The sequence below is a fragment of the Schistocerca gregaria genome, chromosome 1, assembly GCF_023897955.1.
Source record: "Schistocerca gregaria isolate iqSchGreg1 chromosome 1, iqSchGreg1.2, whole genome shotgun sequence".
Taxonomy (NCBI): domain Eukaryota; kingdom Metazoa; phylum Arthropoda; class Insecta; order Orthoptera; family Acrididae; genus Schistocerca; species Schistocerca gregaria.
In genome coordinates, this window is record NC_064920.1 from 934752259 (window position 1) to 934777597 (window position 25339).

At 43.6% G+C, this 25339-nt stretch overlaps 1 protein-coding gene across 1 annotated transcript in view; it reads left to right on the plus strand.

The window, feature by feature from the left end:
* LOC126275296 (discoidin domain-containing receptor tyrosine kinase B-like) overlaps positions 1-14757 on the plus strand; it is a 438705-nt gene extending 423948 nt beyond the window's left edge. Inside the window, exons 17-18 of the mRNA XM_049977184.1 lie at positions 5673-5822; positions 12329-14757. Coding sequence (XP_049833141.1) covers positions 5673-5822; positions 12329-12478 — 300 coding nt within the window. The 3' untranslated portion in view covers positions 12479-14757. The remainder of the gene's footprint in view (positions 1-5672; positions 5823-12328) is intronic.
* The last annotated feature ends 10582 nt before the right edge of the window (positions 14758-25339 follow it).

Here is a 25339-nt window from a genome sequence, read left to right on the forward strand (position 1 = left end):
ACCAGCTGCCTCATTATACGTTCCTCAGTCTCTTGAATAATTTTCCAAAAAATTTCAGCGTACGAAAAAATTTGTTTCTTTGTGCTGAGAGAGAGACTCAGGGGCAGTGGGAAAGAGACGAAAATAATAAATACCGGTAGAAAGTGATTGTGGTATAGAAATAGCGAAGTAGACAATTGCAGTGTAAGAGAAAAAGATGGACAAAGTTGTAGTGAAATGTAATTAACAGTGACAGGACAGTGCTAGGAAAAGAGTGAAGGAGACAGTACCAGTGGAAGAGGAATAAAGAGGAGAAAGTGGAAGTTGGTGAGAGCCAGTGATAATGAGAGAAAGAGTCAATGATAATGACAACGAGGAAGAGGGAGATAGTGACAGTAAGAAGATGCGGCAGCTATATGCTTTTATAGCTTTTTTTTTATCGCCTACAGAGGTAAAAAACTCAGATACATTTGCAACTGTTGAAGCGTTCATTTCGTCCATGCCTCGGAGCTTCTGTAGCGTTGGGCAAAGTAACACTCGCGGCCGCGGCCAGAATCGATATACTCTACGTGGTGTGCAGCGCGCGAGACAGATAACGGGCGTACTGCTCCGTGGATTTAATCGCGAGCGTTTATTAGCCAACTCGGGTTAATTCTCCGCTCTCCGACATTACCAGTCGTTCCAAATAAGCCCGGCCATCCGCGCTTTGACCGGCTAGACTGGGTTAAACTTATCGCAACTCCAAAAGCAATAAATCTAATCTCCATAACTATCCAATTACATTCAGAAAAAGATTCGAAGATACGACCACTGGTCTGAAATATGTTCACTGCTACACCACCTTCATCCGGCTACCAGTAACCCCCAGAGATAATGACCACAACAAAAAAGTAGGAATACAATTCAGTATCAATACGGAAAGAGTCACGCGAAGAATACCACTTTTAAATCTCACCGGAAACAAATATCGATTTTTGACTTCTCCTAAATCTCGCTAAGTTCCTTTCTTTCACAAAAACACAACTGCTCACCTAGCTACTGCCTCCACCGTCTGATGCAATGGATGTGCTTACCGGACACGAGCATGTCCGCCTTAAGGCAACTCCCGCCCAGAGCAATCCAAAATTCAACCTGAAATCCGCGCCTGTACACCGGAACGCATGTTCGTAATCTCTTAAGTTTCCATACGGAAAGAGATAACTCTGTTGATAAGAGTTGATTGTTCTGCCACGATTTCTACAACGCCCTACGAAAACAGCACATGTGCCCCAGAGGCCACCGCAAGAGGGCCGCCGGACGACCCTCACGTTCGCGAGATCCAAAGCGCTCCACTAAACTACACTAATGTGCAAAACCTACGGGAGAAAGTAAGTTCTGCAAGATTTGCCAGTGTCAAGTAACACAGCCAGATAAAACTTGGACCACACATAGAAAGATCTGCTCGATTAATGGAGCTCCATTAGACATTACAAAAGATAGGACAGTGTGCTTACTAGGTAGTGTGTTTGCCACGGAAAACAGTGCATACTCTGCGACGTGCTCCCTTGCTGGCCAGTAAGGTTAGCAGTCTTGTAGTAGGGCGTTCCATTCCTCAAACAGCAGGGTTTACAGCTATTGGACGGTCATTAATACTTCAGGCCATCTCTCCACCGCATCCTATACCTAATCGACGACATTTAAGTCGGGGGAACAGGCATGGCAATCCATTCTAGGGATATCCGCTCCTTCCAAGTGCTCCTCACCTGCTCATATCGGTGCGGTCACGCTTTGACAGCTACAAAAATGAAGTCAGAGGCGAATAAATCCCTGAAAAAACGCCCATGGCGAAGGTGTACAGCTTGACAATAACACTAAGCAGTGAGTGTACAATATTCGAAGATATGGAGGTCAGTACGATCACGCAACGTTATGCCTCCTCCCACAATAATGACTTGACAATCAAACCATAATGTTCGAGAATGTTTCTTGGTAGGATTACGTGGTCTGCTCTCTCGTCCAGCATCACTACTCAGATTGAATCTGCTCGCCAGCACGCGACCCCACTTCTCACTGGTCAAGTCTGTGCTCTTGGCACCGCAGAAAATGGTGACCCGATGTGCAGGTGTCAACGAAACACAACGTACGGGTCGCTGGGCAAAGAGAACAGCCACCCATAGTCGCCGTGTCACTGTGGAGTGTATTACTGACTGCTTAGCAGTCCTGTTAAATGTAGCTGCAATTTCATCCGCGTACTTATCTCCAAATCTTCCATTCGACCCTGTCTTTAGTTTTATATATGACAATGCGTGACAACATCGAATAGTGTGAGTGGAGGAGCTCTTTGAACTAAAGCATATTCGGCGAGGGAAGTGTGCTGCCCTTCCCCGACTTACATCCCACCCAGAACGTGTTCCACACGTACTGCAGCAAGCATTTACGCACCTCAACGATCATACAGCAGTTGTCAACTGCGCTGGTGAAGAAATGGAACAAATGTTACCTTCATTCTTATGTTTTGCACAGCAGTGTTTTGTATTTAGGCCTATCAGGCGAAACCGAGTCGGTAGCAGAAAAAAGTCTTTTTTTGCGTTTGCTGCTACTACATATAGCGCATGTCTCAGCTGCTGCTCCATGCAGTGAGTTCTCGCGTTTACCTGCAACGGATATTGGTAAACACCGGGCAGCATGGGAAACGTTCTGTATCCTAAGCCGTCCTCGCATGTCCTGCACACCATCCACAGTATTTTCCATATATTCTTCCTCATTTCTTAACGTATCAGTCTACCCAATATCCAACATTCTTCTGTAGTACCAGATCTGAAATGCTTCGGGTCTCTTCAGTTCGGTTTTCATACAGCCCATGTACACTGAAGCGCCAAAGGAACTGGAATAGGCATGCGTATTCAAATACAGAGATACGTAAACAGGCCGAATACGGCACTGCGGTCGGCAACGCCTATATACGAGGTTTGGAACTTTAATAGTGGCAACAATTTATTTACAGCTCGTCCAAAATACACTCCTGGAAATGGAAAAAAGAACACATTGACACCGGTGTGTCAGACCCACCATACTTGCTCCTGACACTGCGAGAGGGCTGTACAAGCAATGACCACACGCACGGGACAGCGGACACACCAGGAACCGCGGTGTTGGCCGTCGAATGGCGCTAGCTGCGCAGCATTTGTGCACCGCCGCCGTCAGTGTCAGCCAGTTTGCCGTGGCATACGGAGCTCCATCGCAGTCTTTAACACTGGTAGCATGCCGCGACAGCGTGGACGTGAACCGTATCTGCAGTTGACGGACTTTGAGCGAGGGCGTTTAGTGGGCATGCGGGAGGCCGGGTGGACGTACCGCCGAATTGCTCAACACGTGGGGCGTGAGGTCTCCACAGTAAATCGATTTTGTCGCCAGTGGTCGGCGGAAGGTGCACGTGCCCGTCGACCTGGGACCAGACCGCAGCGACGCACGGATGCACGCTAAGACCGTAGGATCCTACGCAGTGCCGTAGGGGACCGCACCGTCACTTCCCAGCAAATTAGGGACACTATTGCTCCTGGGGTATCGGCGAGGACCATTCGCAACCGTCTCCATGAAGCTGGGCTACGGTCCCGCACACCGTTAGGCCGACTTCCGCTCACGCCCCAACATCGTGCACCCCGCCTCCAGTGGTGTCGCGACAGGCGTGAATCGAGGGACGAATGAAGACGTGTCGTCTTCAGCGATGAGTCACTTCTGCCTTGGTGTCAATGATGGTCGTATGCGTGTTTGGCACCGTGCAGGTGAGCGCCACAATCAGGACTGCATACGACCGAGGCACACAGGGCCAACACCCGGCATCATGGTGTGGGGAGCGATCTCCTACACTGGCCGTACTCCTCTGGTGATCGTCAAGGGGACACTGAATAGTGCACGGTACATCCAAACCGTCACCGAACCCATCGTTCTACCATTCCTAGACCGGCAAGGGAACTTGCTGTTCTAACAGGACAATGCACGTCCGCATGTATCCCGTGCCACCCAACGTGCTCTAGAAGGTGTAAGTCAACTACCTTGGCCAGCAAGATCTCCGGATCTGTCCCCCATTGAGCATGTTTGGGACTGGATGAAGCGTCGTCTCACACGGTCTGCACGTCCAGCACGAACGCTGGTCCAACTGAGGCGCCAGGTGGAAATGGCATGGCAAGCCGTTCCCCAGGACTACATCCAGCATCTCTACCATCGTCTCCATGGGGGAATAGCAGCCTGCATTGTTGCGAAAGGTGGATATACACTGTACTAGTGCCGACATTGAGCATGCTCTGTTGCCTTTGTCTATGTGCCTGTGGTTCTGTCAGTGTGATCATGTGATGTATCTGACCCCAGGAATGTGTCAATAAAGTTTCCCCTTCCTGGGACAATGAATTCACGGTGTTCTTATTTCAATTTCCAGGAATGTATTTCTACGTGGCAGAGGTGTAACCCTTCCGCAAATTGCTGCATATATCAACGCTGGGCCATCACAAAGTGTCACCGTACGTACCATTTAACGAAACTTCTTCGATATGGGCTTTCAGAGTCGAAGGCCGACTCGTGTACCATTGATTACTGCATGTCACAAATTTTACGCCTCGTCTGTGCCCGTCAACACCGACATTGGACTGTTTATAACTGGAAACATGTGGCCTTGTCAGACGAATCTCGTTTGAAACTGTATCGAGGTGATGGATGTGTAGGGGTATGGAGACAACCTCATGATTTCGTGAATCTTGGATATAAGCAGGGGAGTGCTGAAGCTGGTGAAGGCTCTGTTATACTGTGGGGGTATGCGTTTGGAGTGATATGGAACACCTGATACGTCTAAATACTTCTCTCTGACAGGTGACACGTATGTAAGCATCCTATCTGATAACGTGCATCCATCATGTCATTGTGCATTCCAACGTACTTGGGCAATTTCAGCAGGACAATGTGATAACTCACACGTCCAGAATCGCTACAGAATGACTACAGGAAACTCTTCTGAATTTAAACATTTCCGTTGCCCACCGAACTTCCCAGACATGAACATCCTTGAGCGTATCTTGGATGCCTTGCACCGTGCTAGTCAGAAGAGATATTCACCCCGTCGTACTCGCACGGAATTGTTGTCAGTTCCTTCCAGCACTACTTCAGACAGTAGTCTAGTCCATGCCACGTCGTGTTGCGGTACTTCTGCTAGCTCGCGGAGGCCCTACACGATTTTAGGTAGGTGTACCAGTTTCCTAGACTCTTCAGTGTGTAAGCATTATAGAATCCGATGCACCAAATCTACGTTTTCAGCAATTTCTTCCTCAAATTAAGGCTTAATTTTGATAGTAATACACTTCTCTTCGCCCTTTATGGTGGTGCCAGCTTAGAGGAAACCTCTTATCATGATGTAACAACAATCAAAGAAACGAGCGAGCAGGTTCATAAATTACGCAGTACAATGGATATTATTTCATATTTTATGAAAGTAGAAACCCTTCGACGTATTTGCTTGTGTTTCTTCTATGAACTTGACTCACACAACATTCTTATATCCTGGAAGCAGCATCGGTAAAACAGAATTAACAGAATTTAACATCATAGATAAACGCCCAACACGAATAGGGATGTACTTTCATCGTTTCAGTAGCACTTGTTCTTCAGAGTGAAAGATCCACGTTATTACCTTCCAGAAAGTTGACGTTTTGTGAATACTTTCACTGCAGGACCGGTACACGCCAGCGAGCAGCGTGTGGTCTTTCGGCGTGACGCTGTGGGAGATCCTGAGTCTGGCGGGTGAGCGGCCCTTCCAGCACCTGTCCAACGAGGAGGTCATCCAGAACGCCGAGCACATGTATTACGGCGGGGAGCTACAGGTACGTTTCTCTCACTATTCCCTTAGGTACACCTTACCCCTCACAGCCAACTCCCATTCCGTTCCTGAGCACAGGTAGGTTCTCTTTAGTCTTTGTTTTAGTGTATCAGCAGATAACATACAACTAACGTCAGTAAACAGTTAATGAGCACATTTGTAAGTTTTTCAATTGCAACATCAATTTAAATCACACGTTTGAAGAAGACGAAAACTGGAAAGAGTGACTATGGGAATGTGTAACAAATGTGTAAAAAACTGTAGGATGTCAGAAAATCAACACTTGACATCATTTTGTACTCAGTAATCAGTCCTCTGACTGACCATTACGATTTCCTCTCCTGTACCAACCTTTTCATCCTATAGTGAAGTTTATAACATACGTCCTCAATTACTTTGCTGAATGTATTCCAATATGTCTTTCTCTACAGTATTTACACACATACAGCTTCCACTAATGGCATGGAAAATATTCCCTGGTGTCCTAATAAATGTTTCATTCTATCCCTTCTTATTGTCAGTGTTTGGCATATATTCCTTTCCTCGCCAAATCTGTGCAGAAACTACTCATTCTTATCTTACCATTCCAACCTATTTTTCAATGCCACATCTCAAATGCTGCGATTGTCTTACTTTCTGGTTTTCCCACGGCCCATGTTTCACCACCATAGAATGCTGTACTTCAAACCTACAGTCTCGGAAATTTCTTCCTCAAATTGCGGCCTAGGTTGGATACTAGCTGTGTTCTCTTAGTCAGGAATGCCCACTTTGCCAATGTTAGTCCACTTTGTATGTCCTTGCTCCGTCGGTCATGGGGTACTTTGCTTCCTAGGTAGCAGAATACGTTAACGTCTATTACTTCGTGGTCCACAGTCCTGCTTTTAAGGTTCAAAATGTTGTCATTTCCACCGCTTCTCGTTATTTTGGTCTTTCTTCAATCCACATTCTGCACCAAGTAGGTTGTTAATTGTCTTCAACATATTCTGTAACACTTCTTCACTTTCACTGAGGGTAGCAATGGTATCAATGAATCTTAACACTGATATCCTTTCACCCTGAATTTTAATCCCAATCTTCAGACTTCGTATTATTTCCGTTACTGCTTCTTCCATGTATATACTGAACAGTAGGGTCGAATGACTGCATACATGTTTTACACTTTTTTTAATCTGACCATTTTGTTCGTGTTCTTCCTTCCTACTGTTCCCTCTTGGCTCTTGTGCATACTGCGTTTCATCTGGCTGTCCCTATAGTTTACCCCTATTATTCTCATAATTTCTAACAAGTATACTACATTGTCGGTTGCTTTTTCTAGGTCGACAAATCTAGGAACATGTCTTGATTCTTCTTCAGTGTTGCTTCCATAATAAATCGCAACCTCAGAAATACTTATCTACATCTACATCTACATTTATACTCCGAAAGCCACACAGCGGTGCGTGGCGGAGGGCACTTTAAGTGCCACTGTCATTACCTCCCTTTCCTGTTCCAGTCGCGTATGGTTCGCGGGAATAACGACTGTCTGAAAGCCTGCGCGCGCGCTCTAATCTCTCTAATTTTACATTCGTGATCTCCTCGGGAGGTATAAGTAGGGTTGAAGCAATATATTCGATACCTCATCCAGAAACGCACCCTCTAGAAACCTGGCGAGCAAGCTACACCGCGATGCAGAGCGCCTCTCTTGCTGAGTTTGCCTCTTGAGTTAGTTAAACATCTCCGTGACGCTATCACGGTTACCAAATAAGCCTGTGACGAAACGCGCCGCTCTTCTTTGGATCTTCTATATCTCCTCCGTCAACCCGATCTGGTAAGGATCTCACACTGATGAGCAATACTCAAGTATAGGTCGAAAGAGGGTTTTGTAGGCCACCTCCTTTGTTGGTGGACTACATTTTCTAAGGACTCTCCCAATGAATCTCAACCTGGTACGCGCCTTACCAACAATTCATTTTATATGATCATTCCACTTCAAATCGTTCCGCACGCATACTCCCAGATATTTTACAGAAGTAACTGCTACCAGTGTTTGTTCCGCTATCATATAATCATACAACAAAGGATCCTTCTTTCTATGTATTCGAAATACATTACATTTGTCTATGTTAAGGGTCAGTTACCACTCCCTGCACCAAGTGACTACCCGCTGCCGATCTTCCTGCATTTCGCTACAATTTTCTAATGCTGCAACTTCTCTGTATACTACAGCATCATCAGCGAAAAGCCGCATGGAACTTCCGACACTATCTACTAGGTCATTTATATATATTGTGAAGATCTATGGTTCCATAACACTCCCCTGTGGCACGACAGAGGTTACTTTGTCTGTAGACATCTCTCCATTGATAACAATATTCTGTGCTCTGTTTGCTAAAAACTCAATCCAACCACACAGCTGGTCTGATATTCCGTAGGCTCTTACTTTATCAGGCGACAGTGCAGAACTGTATCGAACGCCTTCCGGAAGTCAAGAAAAATAGCACCTACATGAGAGCCTGTATCTAATATTTTCTGGGTCTCATGGACAAATAAAGCGAGTTTTATGTCTCACACGATCGCTGTTTCCGGAATCCATGTTCATTCCTACAGAGTAGATTCTGGGTTTACAAAAACAACATGATACTCGAGCAAAAAACATCTTCTAAAATTCTACAACAGAACGACGTCAGAGGTGTAGGTCTATAGTTTAGCGCATCTCCTCGACGACCCTTCTTGAAGACTGGGACTACCTGTGCTCTTTTCCAATCATTTGGAACCTTCCGTTGCTCTAGAGACTTGCGGTACACGGCTGTTAGAAGGGGGCCAAGTTATTTCACGTACTCTGTGTAGAATCGAACTGGTATCCCGTCAGGTCCAGTGGACTTTCCTCTGTCGAGTGATTCCAGTTACTTTTCTATTCCTTGGACTCTCTGCTACCTTTACCTTTCCTAAGGCCAGTAGGATCTTCATATAACAGATCTTAAATTTTTTCCCGTTCTTCTGTACATTGTTCTCGTCAGCAACGTTCCAATCACATACCAAATGCAGTAATTCCACTACTTTCTGAATACTCATGCCATTGATATTTGCTGAATCTACCGCCTTTCAGAGGCTGTTTTCCACCCCAAGAGCAAGAGGTTGCCCTGAAACTTTGTCCATTCCTCCAATCTCTTTGAGAAGGCCGTTGGCATTATGTGGGTTGCGCCTTATGCTTCGGCAGTCATTGCTTTTGAGCTTTGTTCCAAATTTAAGCAGTGGTGTGCTAATACTCCTGTTAGATAATGGAAATAATGCACAGAATATTTCAAGAAAGTGCATCATATTTCTTAAAATTAAATGTATAGAAACAAGCGATAAATTTTATCTTAACTGGAGCACTACAAAATTTTTATTTTTCAAAAGAACCTTTTGGATTTTGGAAGGGTATATCTTCTATATGTTTGCACATACTATCTGGGGATACTTCTTTATAATTGCATTTAGGATACAGAGCTTACATTTACGATTCACAAATTTTCAATTATCGAGACGACTGCCAAACTCCCTCCATACTTCCATGAGCTTCGCTGGAGCTGCTGACAATGCTGTTGCCATGCAGCCTCGCAGTTGACAGTATACCCAGTTTTGAAAGGGGGGGGGGGGGGTTGGGCATAGTTTACATCTGCGAGTACCTTAACTCCTTCGACGGGTCGTGACTCGTGCTCTGTTAGCACCGTTTGTGCAGCTATTTCACGGGAATGTCAAAAGTCCCAAGTTCAGATCCCTGTGTAGCACACAGTTTAAATCTCCCAGGAAATTTCCTATCAGCGCACACGCCACTGCAGAGTGATAATTCAATGTGGAAACAATCCCTCAGGCTGTGGCTAATCCATATCCAAACAATATCCTTTTTCTAGGGGCGCTAGTCCCGTACGTCATGCAGGACAATTTCTGTGAAGTTTTGAAGGTAGGAGACAAGATACAAGCAGAAGTGAAGCTGCGAGGAAGGAACGTGAGTCGTGATGGTGTAGCTGAGTTGGTAAAGCATTCTCCTGCAAACGGAAAAGCTCATAGTTTCCAGTCAGGGTCCGGCACACCTTTTTAATCTGTCACGACGGCTCACATCAGCGCACATAACTCTGCAAAGTGAAAATTCTCTCTGGATATCCACATACGTGATTCCTGTCGCGAAATCTTTTATCGTGTCGAGAAACAGCTTAAAATACAGGAGGCCAACGGGAGACTCTGGGCTGAACGACAGAATACGGAAAGGAAAGCTGAAGGTGGTTCCTTTGATTTACATGAATCTCGATGCCATATTGAAACTGAATAAAAGCGAAACGATAGCTACTTACTTCCACGGCTCTAAATGGACATTCCAACGAAACAGATCTAATCTACTCGGCTAAATGAAAACTTTTACGAAAGTTTAAAGCTTATCATTGAGCTTTTAAATTACTTTTTGTTCGTGTTCACATGAACAAGCTATGAAATGCCACTGCTTTTACTTCAGATGACAATGAAGCTACTTTGTTTTGTAAACATCGGTTCTTTACTTGCTGAACTTTTAATTTACCTCTTTATTTTTCTGTTCTGGGACTGTGAACTAATAAGTCAATTTCACTTTCAACAGAAACGACTGTTATTGACCAATCTGCAGGAGTTCATATTTTCAACAGGAAATTACTGCATAGGCATTACTTGGAATGGAGCCAGTAGCCTAATTAAAATTTAATTTAGGCAAATATGTTGAATTAGTACCAAACCTTTATGATCACTCTAAGTTCTTATGTAATATGAATCATACTAACATATTACGTACTAGGTGAGTCACATTCGTTTAATAAATGACTAATAAGTTCGTAAAGAAAATTTTGTCCAACTTTGTACTGAATGTGAGATGCGTTAAGATTTTCCATTCAGTAACTGGTGGCGTCGAATCATCATCATCATATTCTTCCAGAAAAATATGCTACAATAAATCACTGTCATTAGTTTGAGAAATATGCATTTGCTTCCACGAACTATTCACGACTGTTTTGCTGCATTAACTGTAAAATAATGAAAGAATCTACTTTCATGTACGGAGTTGTCGTATACAGCTTACAAACGCTTCCTGGAAAATTATATACAATCCCAAGTTTTAGTATGGCTTTCTTGTTCACGCTTTTTATAAAAGTATTAAGAAATAGAATACATTCAAAATTCTTTCTGTTTATTTTGCTGCGTAAGTAATGTAAAAATGAAATGCATGAGATGATAGTTTTGACAGTTGGTCTGGAAACTGCGACACTAGGTTTACCGTCCTGCAGTCTTTCCATTACGTCATGCGCTGCTTCAAGCAGTGTTAACAAAGATAGCTTATCTCTCCCCGAGCTGCTCCAATAGATGCTATTTTTCTTTAAACGCCTGCCACCAGGAACTCCCTCTTCTGTCCCTTTCATTTTTCGTAAAGCTCTACATATACCATGAATTTGGACGAAATCGGTGTTGACGCGTTCAAATAAAATACTGTAACTTATAATTTTTCCATTCCGAGTGAGATTGGCTTTCCTTCCAACTTTAAAAACGGTTTGAATATACTAGCGACATTTAGTGTACAGCAATGTGTACCTAAAACGAACCACACATAAAAGCAGCCAACGATCACATTTTCCAATGCAAACCTTTCACATTTTATGCCATGGAGCACCTGAAAATTAAGTATTACAATAACACAGTTTAATGAGCTTCTACTGTTTACAGCAAGAAAGTCGGAAAACTCAATTTCTTCATGTATTTCTATCAGGTGCTTCTTTTGAATCGCTGTTTGCTTTCCTGTGCGGCCTTATCTCTTACTACTCGTCATTATATGTTCCTAGCTTTTAGAGTACGTAAAACTACTATTTACTTGTAGGTAAGACCAGCGGCTAAAACGCAAAATTATTTGAATTAAACCGTTTGCCTTTGGCTTCAAATACAGCTGTCACCTCGGCGTCAGTATGGCAGACTTTTCGCATGAGCACTGATTTTTGACACATGCATTTCAGCTGGGTTTCCACTTTGTATATTCTGTATTCTGTGGCTGAACCGTCGTACGTAGCTCCTGTGTAAATTGCGTCATTGAGCAAGGAACGCACAAGCTCGCAAGCTAGCTGCACCAGGGAGACACCTAGCAGCAGCTACACGAAGCATCAACTCCGAAGTAGCGCCAATTATGTACGATGAGTACAGCAAAGTTTCTACTCCCATTCACATAGACGACATGCTCCTGTAAAAGCGGATGAATCTTTTTGAAACACCATTATTACAATGTGGCCTTGGCATTGGTTAAATGGTCAGCACATATCCACACGATCAAATCATTTACGATGACATTACTGATATTTTGATTCCCTATGTCCATATTACCAGCCACAAATATAATGTATTTCTTTCCTATCATTTGTACTTTTCAACATAGTTTATTATGTACCGTGCAGTCGCTTTTCTCTTAATCTGTACCATCCATAGTTTCACTGATTTTCTATAATAATGCGTGAGATACTTTGTAATGGTTTCTAATAACTGTTCAAGGTTCTGCTGCCGAAACCAAACTTGTGTCCTGCGGAAATCTACGATCTGATGTGCGATTGCTGGAAGAGGGATGAGGACATTCGGCCCACATTTAAGGAACTGCACGCCTTCTTAAGACTGAAGAATGCTGGGTACAGACCTGGAGAGTGATGACCCATTTCCGTCGATTACTGACTGCTGGTAGCTGACACTTTGTTCAGCCATTATGTCTATGGCTGCCTTAGTCTGATTTGAAGCTCTTAATGATGTTTGACTGATATGAAACCAAGCGTTCAAAAGTTCTCCGATCCCAGGAAATTATTTCTACATTCAGCCAATTGCGCCGTTACACGAACAGAACTGAAAATGTCGCATTCTACGCCTGCTATAATGCCAAAATGAAAAGGTGGTGTTATGCTACAGATTTTGCGATGCGGTAGAGCAATTCATGTGATGGAAGTTATAACAATTTAATAACATTGTAGTCTTAGGCATACGGGTGTGAAGAGTGTACTGTTTCTGTTTGAGTGATAGACATTAGACTAAATTTTTACATCGATTTGTATGTTGTGGCAGAGGCTCCGATGTGTAACATATCCCTATCAATCCTATAATTCATAAGTGACAAAGTCGTTGTTTACCACAGTTCACGTTTGTGGCTAGTGCTTCCAGATATCTGAATACGTGACGTGTGCGTTACGACATTCAACGACCGTGCTATTCAGATAAAGACGTATTTTGTGTGTTATTTTGGTAAATGCAATGTTACAAACTTTCTGAAAATAATCCAGGCGAATAAATACATCCAGAAGTACCCCGGCACAAGTAAACAGAATAACGTAAAATCATTAACGCTTTTAATATAGTGAAGCATACCTATAGCACCCCACGTAATGAGTAGCAACGAATATAAATGATTTGGCAACTCAGAGGATACCATTGTACATACAGTTGATTGCAGAGTAGTGCTGTACAAATTTTGCGGGACAATCAGAGGCTTCTTTAACCTAATCCTTCACTCTGTACCTTCTCCTTCTACCTCATTTCGCCGAAGTGATCTTGTGATAGTGCTAATTCTAAAGCTGACAAGTAGAGCAAGAATTTCTTCCGCTGAGATAACCTATTTATCCTGTAAGAACCTCACAAATTTTTATGAAGATTTTTCTAATACGTCTCGTCTTATTTTTGTAATTGTACTTGGCGTAATTTACTAAATCACGTCTTCTGACGTGTGTATCCAATGTTACTTATTTCAATCGGCTATTTTCGACATAATAATGAAATATGTGGTTCCTCAAGCAAAAGGAAATGCCAAAGGTACTATTTCCTACGCACGTAGCTTCCCTTACGCTTTCACGATGGGTTATTAAAAATAAAAAGTTAAGAACTGGGCATTAATGCACAGTCTATAAAAACGAATAACACTCTCTACGGATATCGAAGGAATTAATAACTACTGAGCATGTAGAAACAGTAATTACTTTTGTAGATGGCTTACGCAGTTTCACTGATTGTATCATCTTTGTTGAAACAATGTCAAATGCTGACTTCTCACTTCGCGAATCGTTTTCCACTACTTTCTTTCCACATTCTGACGAAAAACTTTCTACAAAAAAGCAGTCTCGTTGTCTCGGAGTAACTCTACTTTTAAAAACGTTAAATGTGTAATGTGAAGTGTATTTCAATTCAGTGTGTCGATTCAATGATTTTAAACATTTTTAAATATATTTCAGCACAAGTAGTGCTAAGCATGTACTTTATGTTACTGCACGTCGATTGTCATCAGTATAAACTAAACTTTGTTTCTACGAACAAGTTGTTGTTGTGAAGTGTTGAAGACTGCACGTAAACCACAGTAACAACGACATCAGTAGGTGTGTGAGCTATACGGAGTTATGAGCTCCAGTTAAAACTAAATAATCAGCATATGAGGAAATGAAAGTTTCTTTACGGAAACTTAATCCAGAATTCTAGATTATCTTTTCTTAACATAGATTTTTATAAATGAAACTACGGGAGTTAGACAAGTATTTATTGTAAGCAGTATTAATGAAAGTTGTTACCATCAAATTCTAATTGATCTGTAAGTAAAATTTTAATTTACGAATTTAGTTGAAAGTTGATCAGCAGTAGCAGAAATTATTTATCACTGCACTAATGTTCTGCTTATTTTTGTATCCCTAATGTGTGCTTGATATAAAATAGTCCTTGTAGCAAAATGGTGTAGTGCAAGGAGTTAGTAGATTAGCGAGCATGTAACAGAAGTCTGTCTGTTGGAAGTTGTATTGTGATATTTTCTATCGTGAAAACCTGTGAACACATGTCAGAATTGTGCAGACTTTTATATATAAATGATAAACAAGACATCGTTTGACTTTTTTCCTCCACACATTCCACCTTACTCTACTTCTTTTGAGTTACTAAGTTGCTTAAATTGCTATTGCGTGAACTGTTCGTGTACATCTTTCAAAAAAGCAATCACAAATAATGATAATAAAGATAATTTGCCTTATCGGTTATTGTCTGTTCTGGGGTACACAATTCATACATTTCAGTTTCCCTTCATGAAACATATGAACAATAAAATCAAGAAAGCTGAGACGATACGATATGGGATACGACACATTGCAATCAGGATCGCCTGAAGCTACGTGCTCCTGTTTCCATTGGGATGATGAAGATATGCGATAAGGTACACGATACCACTCGTCATAAGACATGCAACCATATAGCATGAATTACGTTTCTCTTTCAGTTTCAGTGGCATGTATGAACTCTCTCTGAAGAGGACATCATTGCGACTAATTATTATTTAAAGTTAAAAAAAAAACTGGAAAAGAACTAGTAGTATTGTATGCACCTGTATAATGATATAAATATCAAACATAGCTCGGCCTTGGATTCCTCTGAGGTGTCTCAACACGAAATTTCAATTAACTCTTTAGAATGAGTCCATATAGTTTCCATCTTTTGGATCAACTAATATCTTCTGACAACACCGGCTACAAATTTCGAGCTGCTGTTTCTTCTGCTGAGGAGCTATTCATTACAATAAGGTAAGTTAGTGGAAGTGTATGAATGACGTCAAATATGTCACCATGGGAAGTTCTCACTCTCTCTCTCTCTCTCTCTTTCTCGCTCTTTTCTTTTTTAGGCCACCTAGTATGTTTTATTCAGTATGGTACATATATAAATAATGGCTACAAATTAATAGACCTAACATAGTACGTCTATAAATGTTCAGTCTCGCAAAGTAGTCTGTTTCAGCTTGAGTAGTAATCGGAAGATACGTAGTGCGTTTACCACCGGTGGTATAAAAGTGGGTAGCTATGTAGATAATATTTTCGAATAAATGGAAGACGTCCGTGATGATAAGAAAAATCCCGACGTACTCTCTCGGCTCTGTTCAGCTTCTCACTAAGAAGGAGCAGGACACTAGCTCTCAGATCTCTTTTACGTCTGCCACAAAGTTCTCAGAAATCATGGAGCACATACTGAAAAGACATCTAGTCAAGATCATTAGCTCATGATTCCCGGTGTCTATTAGTTTCAGTAACCTTTACATTTCCACATTCGGCGTGTATCAGCAGAATACGAAAAAGAGAAAAAAGGCAGTTCCGCACTCCATATAGCAGGCTATAGCATGCGGCAGTGTGGTGCGTAGGAGCATGCCTCATCACGGACAACCTCCAATATAACATACATATGTTCTCGAGAATGGAAACAGGTATCTGTCTCCATCCAGCTGCACAAACGATTTAGATTTGTAGGCTATGTTTTGTACAGAGCAATCTACGACCTAAAACCTACCAAAAGTAAATTGGCCTGCGGCTACACTCTTCCCTACAAATTTCGCAAAACATGCCAGGTGGATCACTTATTTACGAAGTATCACAATAAAAGTGGGCAATAACGAAAAGAAATTCAGTTGAAAAATAAGCAGTGATTTCAGACTATAAGACATTTTTTTGCGAATCGTTTATCAAAATCGAATGAGAAAGACTATATAACAGAACACGCACGAATTCTCCAATACTAGTTTTTAATTTTTTACCCAAAAAGTAGTTTTCCTGAGAAAGTAACTAGAGACAGTTGTAGCTTTGTTCCATATACATAAAACATTTTTTTTTAGCCACATTGGATGCCTTGAAATTTCTTTCGCCGTGAATCGACGACAGAAGTTTGTGAAGTGACAAGCACTCTGTGTTGCATCGAGCGATACGATGGAGACCCGTGTCGCTATCGTTTCATTGTCGTCCAAATGTGAACCAGATACGTCGCTTCAGCTGTCATTCTAGGCGCTGTGCAAGCGGTTTGCTTCTGTTGCGTATCGGGGGGACATCACATACCGAATAGCAAAACGCATCGCCTCAGTATGAACAGCACCTGTGTATCACATTGGTGAGTAATATGGTACATGACTACATACAGGAATCGTTTCGATCAGATGGATTTTTTTTTCGTTATTAATTTTTTTCTAACATCTAAAATTATGGTAGTGGCGGGCAAACCGTAAATGAACCACCTTTCAAAGACATGAATAGTTCCTTGTAATATTAACTGTAGCTGAAGAACTCATGCACAGAGTTGCTTTGCAGAGATTTTACATTAGAGGACTTTTTACTCGACACTAAATATTTGTGAGAAACCATGAGAAAATCAAGTTGTATTGCTATCATTTAAAGTTATCTTTGCCTTAGTGTCATATTGATAGAGATCTCTGTCAAAACGAGAGTAACGCAAAGAAAACTTTAAACGATAACAATACAACATGATTTTCTCTTATCTTCAAACGTTACCAGCACTGATAACGCAAAAAATCATGATCACTTGCTTAACAGTGTTGGTCCATTTGTGGTAAACGATAAAACAGCGATTCTGGATGGTATGGATGCGTTACATTGTTTGGTGGGTTCCATGGGTAGCCCTATGCGGCTGTGTTTACACGGAATGAACTGGGTCCTTCGGTCCAGCTAAACACATCATTGAATGGAAATTGTTGTGTTCTACTAGTTAGAGGTTTCATGTACCTAAAGAACGATGGAATTTTTGCGGATGGTCACTGGGCCACAGTTGTTCGTGGCTGCTTTGAAGAATATTCTGGAAAAAATGGAGCGAACGATTTGACCACCCAGACCGCCTGACATGAATCCCATCGGACATTTTTGGGACATATTCGAAAGGTCAGTCCGTGCACAAAATCCTGCACCGGCAACACATTCGCAATTATGGACGGCTATAAAGACAAGGCCCAGTACTTCTGCAGGGGTCCTCCAACGCGATGTTGAATCCATGCCACATAGAGTTGCTTCACTACACCGGTCATAAAACGACCGACACGATACTAGGAGGTATCCCACGGCATTTTTCACTTGAGTGCAGGCTTATATCAGATGCTTATATAGCCCAGATACTGCATCACTAACAAAAATATGTAGCCTTTCTGTGCCTGGTAGGTACGTCTCATCAGCAAACATTTTGAATTGCTTTCAGTTGATATCCACAGCTGAGTCTGTTTAAAAATCTACGAATCACAATCTTTTGCATATCTACCATTATCCAAGATACTATATGTAACTCCTATTAGCACAATTGAGAAACAGTGTTTATAGTTACAGTACATCCATCCATTTTCTATAGGACTAGCAATTTGGACATGTTTCATATCTACTGGCTCTGAGGAATCAGGAAAATTTGCTACACATTCGAATCCATTTTAAACAGACTACTGCATTTCTTTTATATGGGTATTTATGCACTTGCTTTCAATACCTTCCACAATGCTTGAAAAAGTTCGCTGTCACTCTTGTTGTTGAAATTCCTACTCTGAAGGATTAATGAAGGTCGGTGAAAATATAATAAAATGCTAGATACCTGAAAAAAGAAAAAAAAGAAATAGTTTCTGAGGAACGTACAAATTATCATTTTGTATTATTAGGTATGCATGTATGCACGCATTGTCGTGTGACTAGGGCCTCCCATCGGGTAGACCGTTCGCCTGGTGCAGGTCTTTCGATTTGACGCCACTTCGGTGACCTGCGCGTCGATGGGGATGAAATGATGATAATTAGGACAACACAACACCCACTCCCTGAGCGGAGAAAATCTCCGACCCAGCCGGGAATCGAACCTGGGCCCTTAGCGTTGACAGTCTGTCACGCTGACGACTCAGCTACCGGGAGGCGGACTATTATTAGGTAGCTAAAGTAGACGGTAACCGGCCAGTGTGGCCAAACGGTTCTAGGCGCTTTAGTCTGGAACCGCGCGACCGCTACGGTCTCGGGCTCGAATCCTGCCTCGGGCATGGATATGTGTGATGTCCTTAGGTTAGGTAGGTTTCAGTAATTCTAAGTACTATGGGACTGATGACATCAGATATTATGTCCCATAGGGCTCAAGCCATTTGAACCATTTGAATGTAGACGATACTTAATGTGTTATTTAGGTCAGATAACTGCAAAGCGATTGAAACATCTACGTGACGCCTTCACCAAGGATGAAAAGAGGGCAAGAGAATGAAAAACTAGGTACGTCAACCACGTCAGCGGAGCATCTGTTGGGTCCTTCTAAGTGATGCTTCATTTTGTAACGCTCAGCGTGTACACTGAGGGAAAAAAAATCGCATCACCATGAAAATTTTGTGCGACATAGACTAAAATTGGTAGGCATGTTTATGCATATGAAAAATGACGTCTATCCATAATTGGCTCACTAGCAAGCACTCGTCGACGTGACAACAATGAAACTACAATGTTCTCGCTGTTCGTTTCAAACAACACAATTCACTTAAAGCAAATAAATAATTGTAAGAAAAATGGTTCAAATGGCTCTGAGCACTATGCGACTTAACTTCTGAGGTCATCAGTCGCCCAGAACGTAGAACTAATTAAACCTAACCAACCTAAAGACATCACATACATGCATGCCCAAGGCAGGATTCGAACCTGCAGCCGTAGCGGTCGCTCGGGTCCACACTGTAGCGACTCGAACCGCACGGCCCATCTCCGGCGGACAAATAATTTAAATGACAGTAAAATTAAGTGAACTGCTTTGACGACGAAAACACACTATCAATAATAGGCTGACCGGAACGAGGGTGGAGGGGATTCTATCGCCGCCGTGTGCGTAAACGGTCAATTTCTATGAACGGCCGCCATCAACTGACCGCGCCGTCAAAAATCCGCCGTCTGTGCACCCAGCCCACGTCCAGTGGCACGCCTCACTTTGCCGCCATGAAGGCAGCCGCAACTACGTGTGATGGGCCGTTGTCGTCGCACCGTTCGAGTCAATACCTACGCTGCTGAAAATTCGGTAGCTCCCTATTAAAGGTACGTGAAGTGGCTGTATGACCCTACACGGCGGATATAATAATATGTTTGTCCTCTCTAGAGTTTTACAAGAGAAGCCAATTGGATCCTCCACGGCACACAGTATGGCGCTACTGCATCCAATCGATTCGCCATTCGACAGTCACGAGCCTGCCGCTGTCGATTTCCGACACGTTCTTGGTCCACGTTCCTCCTTCTTAAACGAGGCGTAACACAATCATCTGACAAACATACAGAACTCAAATGCTACTGCTGAATGGAAAACGCGCTCTGTAATCCTTCCTTATACAACAAAGAACAGAAATCGCAACACCAAAAAATTATTAATTTAGAGTAATGAAATATCCGGAATACACTCGTCTAGTAACATGTTTAAGTGATTAACATTGCAAGATCACAGGTTAATGTACGAGTGAGACAAGCTGTTGCAAATGTGAATTAGAGGTAGATTAACAAGCGATGTTACCGCCATTAAGTTGAATTTAAACGTACTTGCAGTGTGTTGTACAGGTGCAGGAAGTCTCTTCGTGGGATGGAGTTCCGTGCCTGCTGCTCTTGGTCGGCCGATACAGGGACGATTAACGCCGGGGTGGCCAAGCGGTTAAAGGCGCTACAGTCTGGAACCGCGCGACCGCTACGGTCGCAGGTTAGAATCCTGCCTCGGGCATTGATGTGTGTGATGTCCTCAGGTTAGTTAGTTTTAAGTAGTTCTAAGTTCTAGGGGACTCATGACCTTAGTAGTTAAGTCCCATAGTGCTCAGAGCCAATTGAACCTTTTTTTTTTCCCTTTTTTTCTTTTTTGGATGACCCGGAGTTGTCGTCCAATGAAGTCCCATATGTTCTCGATTGAAGACAGGTCTTGTGACTGAGTAGTCCAAGGAAACATGCCGACATTCTGTAGTGCATATTGAGTTGCAACTGAGATACGTGGGAGAATGTTATCCCGTTGGAGAACAACACAAGGAATGGTGGGCATGAACGGCAGCACAACAGGTCACATCAACCAACTGGCGAACAAATGTGTATTCAGGATGCGTGGGATAACCACGAGAGTGCTGCTACTGTCTTACGAAATCTGCCCCAGGTCACAACTCCAGGAGTAGGTCCTCAGATGGCCTCCTTCTAACATACACTAGGCCGTCACTAACACCGATACAGAACCGGCCTTCATCAGAAAACACAACAGACTTCCACAGTGCGCTCCAGTGAGCTCTCGCTTATCATCGCTGAAGTCGGAAATTGTGGTTGTTTAGGGCCAGTGGTATGCATTCTACTGAGTGTCTGGCTCGGAGCTGTCCTTGAAGTAACCCATTTTTCACAGTTGAGTCAATGTGTCGCCTTTTGCTGACCAAATTCCAGCTGCAGATTCTGTAGGATGCACCTGAGCCATACGCTGAACACGATGCTCTACCTCTCGGTAAAGCCGCGTGTCCGTCCCGATCCCGACCTTCTTGCAGAAATGGTTCAAATGGCTCTGAGCACTATGGGACTTAACATCTGAGGTCATCAGTCCCCTAGAACGTAGAAATACTTAAACCTAACTGACCTAAGGACATCACACACATCAACGCCCGAGGCACGATTCGAACTAGCGGCCGTAGCAGCAGCGCGGTTCCGGACTGAAGCGCCTAGAACCGCTTGGCCACAACGGCTGGAGACCTTCTTGCAACCGTACATTCTCGTGACCACCTGTGCCAGCAACCATTACAGTGGCTACATTCCTGCCAAGTCTTTCTGCAGTACCGCAAAAGGAACAGCCACCTTGTCGTAGCCGTACTACATGACCTCGTTCAATGTCAGTGAGGTGTTCACAATGGCATATTTCTCGACTTAAGGGGACGTTTACTATCTTTTGGCTCAAAAAAATCGATTTTTATATTGCATTTTTGGATCCATTAAGGTGTTTAGAATCCACCCCTGAAACGGTTTTTCCGAATACGGAACTGAAATGTTTGTAATTCGCGGTTTAACAAAAAAATGCAAATGCTTCAAATCGGTATTTTCCCGCACCAGTTTTTTTTTCTTTCGGAGGACGAGTTATTGCACCGGTGCTTAGGAGGAAACACCCAAAATTCAAATGAAAGTTTGAACGCGTGTGTTTGGAAGTTAGCCCCGAAGCATTTGCATTCTGGTGCGAAGACTGTGGAGCTTACGACTTTCCTGGCAGTGAGCAGCTTCAACGAAGGGTTTTCAGCAAGTCTGAAGACCGTGAAAACGATGGACGTCACCCTGGGACTCTATTCGACGCAGTTCACCAAGCATTCGGACGACCACCGGATTCAATCGGCCGAAAAGCGCTTGTCACCGTCCATACGAGGGGCTCTGGAGCAGCGCAGGATGGCTCAGATTGAGCAGACCGCCCACTGTGAGGAAGAGGAAGGACTAGTTTATGGACCCGGAATAGCATATTGAAAGTAAGTTGCATAATATTGCATTTTTATGTAGTCAAAACTACAAAAGAGTTTTTTCTCGAAATTACTTTTTTGTCGTGCGGTATCGTAATTTCAAATCTACTGAACCGATTGGCATGATTCTTTGTTTCCTACGAAGCTAACTAAATTGTCTAGGAGTTGAACCACTTGTATTCCGATCCATCAACTGTAAATATTTATAGTCGACAGACGAAGTCGAAAAATCCACGAAAAAAAAACCTATTTGTTTTCATATGGCCGCCATTTTGTTTCCTATGGTCCACATAACTTCAACGAGGTGCAACTCCTAAAGAATCTTATATACTTTGCTAACGTCAACTCAATTTTTATTTCAGACGAGCTGGCTGACCTGTGACATACCGCGCGGGGAGGTCTACATCGAAATTTTATTTTGATCCGACGGCACTTCCGCCTTTGCTCTTCGACATTTCGGGTCGAAAAAATTCCAGTTTATAGAGCAAGTGCAATAAATATTTTGACAAAATTTGACATTGATATCTATAATACATCCCGAGAAATAAATTCTCAAAGAACTTGCCTTACTCGGGCCAAAGACAGTAAGCCTTCCCTTAAAGTCACTCCTGACTAATATCAATTCATCAACACCAATCTCAAATGTAGCTAACGTTCACTACTGTTTCAGCGTATATTTAAAACAAACGTGATTTGCATTCTCATAGTGGAGCTACTAGTCGGCTGATGCGAAATAAGACATCATATCTCATACTAATAAACACGCCTACCAAATGTAATTTATATCGCACAACTCCTTGGTTTTTCCGTCATAAAATAAACCAGCACCAAGAAGAACGCCAAACTATCAGCCAGGTCAATGATCAGTTTTGCTTGATTAACAGCCCGCTCCGGGACCATGGGTGGTGTCATGACGTCGGTTGATATAAGAGGGTACGACAGCGGGTAGCGTCACAAGAGCAACAGCTGAACGGCCACTACGTCCTGGTGTCAAGATCGACTGCGGGTTGTCCAGCTAGACGAGTTCGAGAGTGCAGCATCGTGGGGCGCAGCTAGACCGAGAGACACGCATCGTAGGGCTACGGGAGACGTGGTGATCCTATCGTCGTACTGTGCTCCTCTCCGGTCGGACGGAAATAACCACTACCCATTGTTCGCGGCAACAGCGAATCATACATGCGTGGCATGTACGACCTGTATGTCCGTGGCGCACCACAAGGAGGGAGGACCGACTAATGGTCCGTCGCGCGTGTACTGTTCCAACAGTAAATATAGGGGCCATTCAGCGGGCTGTCCTGCCTGTTATGCAACATCCTGTAAGTGTTGGCAGGGGTTTGCATAGTCAGCGCTCGCCGTACGCCGACCTGCCTCTCACCCTCCGGAAGAGTTATGCCCGACTATCCTTTTTGTCGGCAACGAGGACTATGGGGACCTGTAGCCTAGCAACGGATCATGTTTAGTGATGAGTCCCACTTGTGCCTTCCAGAAGAAGACCACCAAGTACGTGTCTGGAGACGTGGTGTCGGGCGCCACGAAGAACTAGCAGTTTGTGTTCTTCCATCACACCCTCCGCCAGCTTGGCGTAATGGTGTGGCGAGTATTACCACTTGGTGCCCGTTGAACGTCAGTGTCCGTTCGTAACAGCCGCACTATACCTCGGCACGATCCTCAACCTGGTGGATCTGCTATTCAGGAACGCTCACACCCTTGCTCTATTTCAACAGGAATATGCTCGCCTTCATAAACGTGCCATCTCCCGACCGTGCCTCGCAGCTATGGATATCCTTCTAAAGCCAGCTGCATCGCCGGATCTCTCCCCGATCGACACTGTTCCGGGTGCCATGGATTGTGACATCATGACTACATCTACCCCCACCAATCTGCACCAACTACAAGCGGTGCAAGCGGCATGGAATGGAGTATCACAGGAATACATCTGAGATCTGTACAACTACAAGTCGCGACCTATGGACGCTTGTAGTCATATCCACGGAAGCCCGACGCCCTACCAACAAGTACGATTTGTGGCCGTGTAGTGCAAATAACTGTTGGTCCTTCAGAGTGCAAAGTGTACTCATTTTGTATTTGTGGTACCACCTACCGACCTTCTAAGAATGATTGCAGTCCCCCGCATAATCTTTTCATATCGGTAAGTGTACATAATGTAGATGATGCAGCCACCTGCTTGGTATGAATGAACTGAAACACTTAAGCAAGCTTGTCATACAATTCCTTCCAGTTTGGCATTTATTGCCATCTGTCGTCAAACAACGGCAACTTTAGAAGCCCACAATGAATTATAGTGAAGCCAATAGCAGAGGGAAGAAGAAAATGTTACTGCGGTGCCTTGGTTGTTAAGAAGAGCGATGCAATGTTCAGACATGCATATACACTGCAGAGCCACAGAAACTGGTACACCTGCCTAATATCGTATAGGGCCTCTGCGAACACGTAGAAGTGTAGCAAAACGACGTAGCATGGACTCGACTAATTTATTAAGTAGTGCTGGGGAGAACTGACACTATGAATCTTGCAGGGCTGTCCATAAATCCGTAAGAGTATGAGGGGTTTTTGCAAGCACCTGTGAATATTTGCGATACTCTGGTTTCCCATCAAAAGGAACTCGGTGATACCTGTCTGCTCGGAACGCACCTTCGTTACAGACGCCATTTTGAAGCCTACTACTGCGTCACTGCCTATCGGTATTTCATGAAACCGTAAGGGCTGAAGCGGGAGTATTCCGTGACTCCCCACAACAAATTTCTTATTTGTTCAACAGAATTTGGCAGAGAAAAACGTGTGTTGTACTATTTGTTACACACCCCTGTTACATTCACATTCGAAGGGACCGCCCTGTGCGCGTTTTCCTGGCGGGCTGTGTAGTCTTGGCGAATGTTTTCTGGTTGGACGGCAGCAGTGGGCAGCGCCCCGGCCAGCACCGTATCCCGGCTCCGGTCAATTAATCACGCCGCGGCCCGCCGGTGCGCCGTGTTAATTTAGGCTGCTCGCCACAGCGCTGGTTTCCCGTGGCCTGAGAGGAACCGCAGCGGGAAAGCGCCGCAGCGCCAGTCTCTCTTCCGGCAGGCTTCTCTGCAGCGGCCAACGGAGCTTCCGGGGCCATCGATCATGCGAAACCGAATTCGTGGTCTTCGCCAGTGATAGCCAAGTCCCGTGCAGAGAAGCAAGAAACGGATACGATGATTCTAGATTTTCGAACTGTGTTCGGTTTCGTATCAAGCCAAGACGTGACAAATAAATCAGTAACATATAGGATTAGAAGAAAACAAGAAGACTCGACT